General features: G+C 34.5%; 1 protein-coding gene across 3 annotated transcripts in view; it reads right to left on the reverse strand.

Moving 5' to 3' along the window:
* Window positions 1-7,500, reverse strand: part of LOC137650933 (arylsulfatase B-like) — a 67,794-nt gene that overhangs the window by 271 nt on the left and 60,023 nt on the right. For all 3 annotated transcript variants that reach the window (XM_068384079.1, XM_068384082.1, XM_068384087.1), the window contains 4 exons: window positions 5,963-6,099; window positions 4,917-5,090; window positions 2,538-3,298; window positions 1-899 (listed from right to left, as the gene is read on the reverse strand). The exon at window positions 1-899 is cut by the window's left edge and continues 271 nt beyond it. In XM_068384079.1, the coding sequence (XP_068240180.1) occupies window positions 715-899; window positions 2,538-3,298; window positions 4,917-5,090; window positions 5,963-6,099 (1,257 nt within the window). In that variant the 3' untranslated portion in view covers window positions 1-714. The remainder of the gene's footprint in view (window positions 900-2,537; window positions 3,299-4,916; window positions 5,091-5,962; window positions 6,100-7,500) is intronic.

The raw sequence follows: 7,500 nt of genomic DNA on the forward strand, positions 1-7,500 counted from the left end.
TGTACTGAAAGATTGATCTCTTTAAAAACTTGAAAGCAGAGCCTCTCAATAATCTTTCTATTTACAAAAATTCATTTGAACTTTTAAGAAGACACTGAAGTCATCTTCCATAAGGTTTTAATCTTTGTTTTGTTAAATTTTTGGAAAACAAAAACGACACCATGAGACTGTCTGCATTAGCTTACTCATGGTTTAGTGACAATAAGGTAATGTATATATAGTTAGAAACTCAGAGGTAAAAATTTAATGATCACATTGCCTAATCACCTTGACCTACTTTTATCTTACTTCACCACTATTCTAAACTGGCATATAATATTCAGTGTTTGAATATTATTTTTCTACATTGCAATCAATGTTTTCACTTTTTTGCATCTTTAGACACTTGTAGTCACCGTCAGACCTGATTTTTTGCACCTTTAGACACTTGTAGTCACCGTCTGACCCGATTTTTCGCACCTGTAGACGCTTGCAGTCACCGTCAGACTTGATTTTTTGCACCTTTAGACACTTGTAGTTACCGTCAGACCTGATTTTTTTGCACCTTTAGACGCTTGGAGTCACCATCTGACCTGATTTTTTGCACCTTTAGACACTTGGAGTCACCGTCAGGCCTGAATATCAAATCATACCAAGTAGGCATTATTTTCATTTCCCGAAACTACCCACCTGGTAACCCCTTACTTTTCTTGCAATAACAATCTCCCAGTTTCCTCACCACTGTGCTGTACACCATCCAGGAGTCCAAACGTCCTGCCAATGCATTGGATGTCCTCTGTTGTTGTCCCTTCTGATCAGTGGTATTTTGTAGCGCACGAGCTCTTCGGCCAGGTAACTCAGCATCAACAGTGTTGTGTTGGTCTCAACGTCAGATAGGTTGGTTCTTTCCTCTGGGTCATCTTTTGGGAAGATAGAAATATATGTTTACATATTGCTAGTTGCTTTACATTATGATCTATGATATCTACATCAGATATTTCAAGTGGATTAGCAGAAACGGGATATTGGTACTTCAGAAATAGGAGGATGATCTCCACTGACCATATTGGTTTTGGCTAATTTTTCATGGCCGGATACCTTTCCTGTCGCCAACCCTCCCCATTTACCCGGGCTTGGGACCGCACCAAGTGGAGGCTGGCTTGGCCCCCTCAGTGGCTGGGTAAATTGGGAGGGTTGGCGGCAGGAGTTAGAGAACTATCAGATAAGATCCAAGAAAGTAGACTGAGGTGGTATGGTCATGTCATGAGAAGAGATGAACAGTATATTGGGAGGAGAGTGATGGAAATGGAGGTACAGGGAAAAGAAGGAGAGGGAGACCAAAGTGAAGGGGGATGGACTGTATCAAGGATGACCTTCGATCAAAGGGATTAACCGGTGATGAAGTGTGGGACAGAGGTAGATAGAGAACGCTGGCCAGAACATCGACCCCACATAAAAGTGGGAAAAGATGCACACAAAGAAGAAATAGGAGGATGATCGAGATAAGATAATCTGCATATAAAGGGGAAAACAAAGGTAGTTAGAAATTTCTTTTTCTTATAATGACTCAGGTAGTCTCTTGTTTTACGATTGCAGGGAATGAAGCAAATTATTTGGCACTGAAAATAGCAAATGATTCAAGGCTGCTGTATTGACACATTACAGGGTCACTAGGTTTCGAACTTCTTCGGGTCCCCCAAATTTCACCCTCTCCTTTGGTACAATTTATAATGGTATTGCAAATGAAGTAAATAATCCATAGTTTTAACATTTAACAATAAAAGGAAACAGTTGCTCAGGTCCTTTGCTGGGGCCCTAGACTTGGGATAATACAGGACTGTCAAGCGTGCCAGACATTTTTAGTTTCATTGTCAAAAGAAAAAGACGAAATATGGAAATCTTGACGTAGGCTAACATCCCTTGAACCCAAACCTGACGGACTATATAAAATAAATTTGGCAATATTAAATCAAATACAGGAGACTTGAAGAAATTAAATGATATAGACTTGATAATGTAAACTGATTTCTGAATACCAGGGCAGAAACCTTTCTGGAATAACGTTTCGTATCAAAGTATCAGAAAAATTGAATTTGGGTCGTTATAAAGGTGAAGCGAGGTACCTCTGTCACTGATTTCAAAAAGCATTTAAAGAAGGGTAAGTCAAATGCATAACAAAGTAAATAAATGAATAAAAATACTGATTGAAATGTTATAGAACAAGGGTTTTCAGTCTGGGGTACATGTACAACCAGTGGTACATTTTTACTCTTCCAGAGGTACATTGGATCTGAGAGAATAGTAAGTAATGTGGAATATATGATGTAATCTGCATTGACATTATATAATTAAGATAAATTATAATATTAATTTCATTGTTTCTCATTATCATCCTCAATTTTAGGAACACATAAGAAGCCTATAAAAATGCATATTGGGTACAAAAGAACAAAAAGGCTGGGAATCCCTGTTATAGAGTAATATAAGGACCCTTCATGCGAAGTCTAGAGTACCGAACACAGATTTACAGGATGGAAAAGAATTTGCATAGAACATACCCTCTAAGTTGTAGAGCCGAATCTTCGTCCTATCCCGGAAATATCCACCGAGTATATTTAGCACACGGTTTTCTATTTGAAGCGATGGATCGTACTTGAATTCGTTCCAGAAAATGTAGTCATCCATCTTCATCTTCAGCAAGTCTTTCTCAACAGACTGGGGACCAGTTAGACTGGCAATTTTCATTGACCCATCATCGACAAGTTCCTGAACTGGAAACACTTGTTGGATGTTGATTGGCTCCAGATGTGAAGAATCGTTATGGACGGCCATTGAGGATTCGTTATCCGATAAGGATAGTTCGGCTACTTGAGTCGTTTTATGCAAAGGGGGCACTGAAGACGGCTTGAGTGGTTGGTCATTCGTAGAGGCTTCATTACCCGATAGGGTCAGTTCGGCTACTGGAGTCTTTTTATGCAAAGGGAGCAGTGAAAACAGCTTGAGTAGTTGGACATCTGTTGAGGGTTTATTACCTGATAAGGTTAGTTTGGGTACTGGAGTCTTTTTATCTAAAGGGAGCAATGAAGACAGCTTAAGTGGTTTGACATTCATTGAGGGTTCATTACCCGATAAGGTTAGTTTGGATACTGGAGTCTTTTTATGCAAAGGAATGACTGAAGACGGTTTGAATAGTTGAACTATCTGTTTTTTGCTGAAGCCTTTTGGTCTTCTTCTTCTTCTAGGGGCATCTTCTGATTCTGGAGTTGATACCCAGGATTTCCGAGCCATGCCCCCAACCAGCAGCTTGTAATTATTCATCCTGCAACAGCATGTAAAAGAGGTAGTATAATTACTGGAAAATTATATTAAAATGAAGATATGATTAGCATTTATGGGCTTCCAAATAAATCTCGTGTTCTAGAAACTGGATAGTACAGAGTAGTGGCAAAACATTCCCACAATCAAGGTATATTGTTCCAGTTAACAAGAAATGTTCTGTACAGCATTACTTGTTATTTCTGCTCTGTTGTTTCTTATCAATTTGACCAACTTGTCTGCCACGCCACTTGCTTGCTGAGCCCCTCAATAGAGATCTAGCTAAAATAAGTGCAAGGTGCAAATTATGAGGCATGGAGTTGAGCCCTAACAAAATTAAAAGTATGATTGTAAGTAGGTTGTATATGTATGTATGTACACACACACACACACACACACACACACACACATATATATATATATATATATATATATATATATATATATATATATATATATATATATAAAACTGCCACCAGAAGAAAACAGCAGTCGCTATTATCATTATCATTATTATTATTACTAGCTAAGCTACAACCCTAGTTGGAAAAGCAAAATGCTATAAGCCCAAGGGCTCCAACATGGAAAAATAGCTCAGTGAAGAAAGGAAATAAGGAAATAAACGATATTAGAAGTAATGAACAATTAAAATAGAATATTTAAAAAAAAAACATTAACATTAAAACACATACTTCATATATAAACTATAAAAAACTTATGTCAGTCTGTTCAACATAACATTTGCTGCAAATTGCTGAAGTTCTACTGATTCAACTAAACGATTAGGAAAATCATTCCACATCTTATCACAGCTGGAATAAAACTTCTAGTGTACTATGTAGTATTGAGCCTCATGATGGAGAAGGCCTGACTATTAGAATTATCTGAATATTTGAAGTTTTACTGATTCAACTAAACGGTTAGGAAGATCATTCTACTTGGTCAAAGCTGGAATAAAACTTCTAGAAAAGAAATGACCAGACAGCATTATTATTACTAACCGTCTTATTACTAGCGAAGCTAGAACCCTAGTTGGAAAAACAAGATGCTATAAGCCCAAGGGCTCCAACAGGGAAAAATAGCCCAGTGAGGAAAGGAAATAAGGAAACAAACGAACAATTGAAATAAAATCTTTAAAAAACATTATATATGAAGTATCTGTTTTAATGTTAAACTATAAAAAGACTTTTGAAGTTCCACTTATTCAACTAAACGATTAGGAAGATCATTTCACTTGGTCAAAGCTGGAATAAAACTTCTTGTCTGGGTAGTGCCATAGCCTATTACCATGGTCTTCCACTGTCTTGGTTTAGAGTTCTCTTGCTTGAGGGTACACTCGGGCACACTATTTCATCTAATTTTTCTTCCACTTGTTTTGTTAAAGTATCTATAGTTTATAAAGGATATGTTTATTTTAATATTGTTACTGTTCTTAAAATAGTTTATTTTTCCTTGTTTCCTTTCCTCACTCGGCTATTTTCCCTGTTGGGGCCCCGGGGCTTAAAGCCTCCTGTTTTATCAAATAGGGTTGTAGTTTAATAATAATAATAATAATAATAATAATAATAATAATAATAATAATAATAATAATAATAATAAAAAGCGACCAGACAGTAACGAACCTAAGGCCAGCTTTGAATTTCTTGGAATCATCCATATTATAGACAATTGTTTCTCTCTGAGGGACAGTAGATATTCCAGCCAACACGTCCCACTGGTTGGTCCCATCTACCTCTGGCGGTTCACCTCCGGCTATACTAATGATGGTGCTGAACCAGTCAGTTGCGTGGTGCAAGCTGTTTGGGGGGAAGACAAAACAAATGTTGAAATATTAACAATGGATGGAAGTTGAATATGGTTACTGATAAAGATTTCAGTTGTATAAAGAAATTATATCTATTTACATGGATTTTAAACTCTAGCATGAAATGGAGTTATTAATAAAGATTTTAGTGGTGTATAACTTTTTTTAACTTCTTTTAATCTAGACGAGTTTTAACTCTTGCATGTAATATTATAATGGATGAAAATTAAATGGGGTTATTAATAAAGATTAACGTTGTATTTTTATCTCTTGAATGTAATATTACAATGGATGAAAACTAAATGGGGTTATTAATAAAGATTAAATTATAAAAAAATTACTTTCTTTTAATCTAGATGAAGTTTTAACTCTTGTATGTAATATTACAATGGATAAAATCTAAAACAGATTATTGATAAAGATTTCAGTTGTATAAAAAATTAATTTCTTTTATTCTATTTTGGAATGCAATGTTACAATGGATAGAAAGTAAATGTGGTTATAAACAAAGATTTTAGCTATATGTAAAAATATTTGTCCATTTCTTTCAATCTACATTGAATTATAACCTATGACAGTAATATTCTTTGGATTTTATAAAAAAAAAAAAAAAAAAAAAAAAATCAGAAGTTTGAAACAAGACTTAAACTGATTAATTGTCTGCTCTTATTTTAGCTCATTTCTCTCAATCTACATTAAGTTTTATCCTTGCATGAACTATTCTTCATTATCATTTGGATTTTATCAAGAAAAATAAGTCAGAAACCTCAAATAAATCTTCTTGTAAACTTAATCCTTTCTAATTTTGAATTGAAACGTATAATTAAATCTAAATAGCTACAGGGAATGCACCCATGAACTGACTTTTCATTAACCGTTCCAGGGTTTGGTAGAAGAGGGGAGTGGATGAAGGCGGGTCCTCTGGTCCCCCCCTCCCAGAGCGCACCCTTGCCCCCTCTCAGTGGCCAGTTGCTTCCTCCCTTTCTGACGGAGCCTCCATTCTGTTGATTGTCATTTAAAGGATTATTCACAGAAGGTAATTCTGTTGATTGACAGTTAAAGGATTATTCACAGAAGGTAATTCTGTTGATTGACAGTTAAAGGATTATTCACAGAAGGTATTTCTGTTGATTGACAGTTAAAGGATTATTCACAGAAGGTATTTCTGTTGATTGACAGTTAAAGGATTATTCACAGAAGGTAATTCTGTTGATTGACAGTTAAAGGATTATTCACAGAAGGTAATTCTGTTGATTGACAGTTAAAGGATTATTCACAGAAGGTATTTCTGTTGATTGACAGTTAAAGGATTATTCACAGAAGGTAATTCTGTTGATTGACAGTTAAAGGATTATTCACAGAAGATAATTCTGTTGATTGGCATTTAAAGGATTATTCACAGAGGGTAATTTGACATTATAAAGATTATTCACAGAATGATTGACATTTTAGGGATTACTTTCAGATGTTGATTGACATTTAAAGGATTATTCACAGAAGGTAATTCTGTTGCTTGGCAGTTAAAGGATTATTCACAGAAGGTAATTTAACATTTTAAGGATTGTTCAAGGAAGGTAATTTGACATGTTAAGAATTATTCACAGAATGATTGACATTTTACTGATTATTTTCAGATGTTGATTGACATTTTAAGGATTATTCACAGAAGGTAATTCTGTTGATTGACATTTAAAGGATTATTCACAGAAGATGATTATGTTGATTGGCATTTAAAGGATTATTCACAGAAGGCAATTCTGTTGACTGACATTTAAAGGATTATTCACAAAAGATAATTCAGTTGATTGACATTTAAAGGATTATTCACAGAAGATAATTAAGTTGATTGACATTTAAAGGATTATTCACAAAAGATAATTCAGTTGATTGACATTTAAAGGATTATTCACAGAAGATAATTCTGTTTATTGACATTTAAAGAATTATTTTTAGAAGGCAATTCTATCGATGGACATTTAAAGTATTATTCAAAGAAGGTAATTCTGTTGATTGACAGTTAAAGGATTATTCACAGAAGGTAATTTAACATTTTAAGGATTGTCCAAAGAAGGTAATTGGACATTTTAAGAATTATTCACAGAATGATTGACATTTTACGGATTATTTTCAGATGTTGATTGACATTTTAAGGATTATTCATAGAAGGTAATTCTGTTGATTGACATTTAAAGGATTATTCACAGAAGATAATTCTGTTGATTGACAGTGAAAAGATTATTCACAGAAGATAATTCTGTTGAGTGACATTTAATGAATTAATTATAGAAGATAATTATGTTGATTGACATTTTAAGGATTATTCACAGAATTAATTTGACATTTTAAGGATTATTCACAGAAGGTAATTTGACATTTTGAGGATTGTTCAAAGAAGGTAATTT

Source organism: Palaemon carinicauda, chromosome 1 (genome assembly GCF_036898095.1).
Source record: "Palaemon carinicauda isolate YSFRI2023 chromosome 1, ASM3689809v2, whole genome shotgun sequence".
NCBI classification, from domain to species: Eukaryota; Metazoa; Arthropoda; class Malacostraca; order Decapoda; family Palaemonidae; genus Palaemon; species Palaemon carinicauda.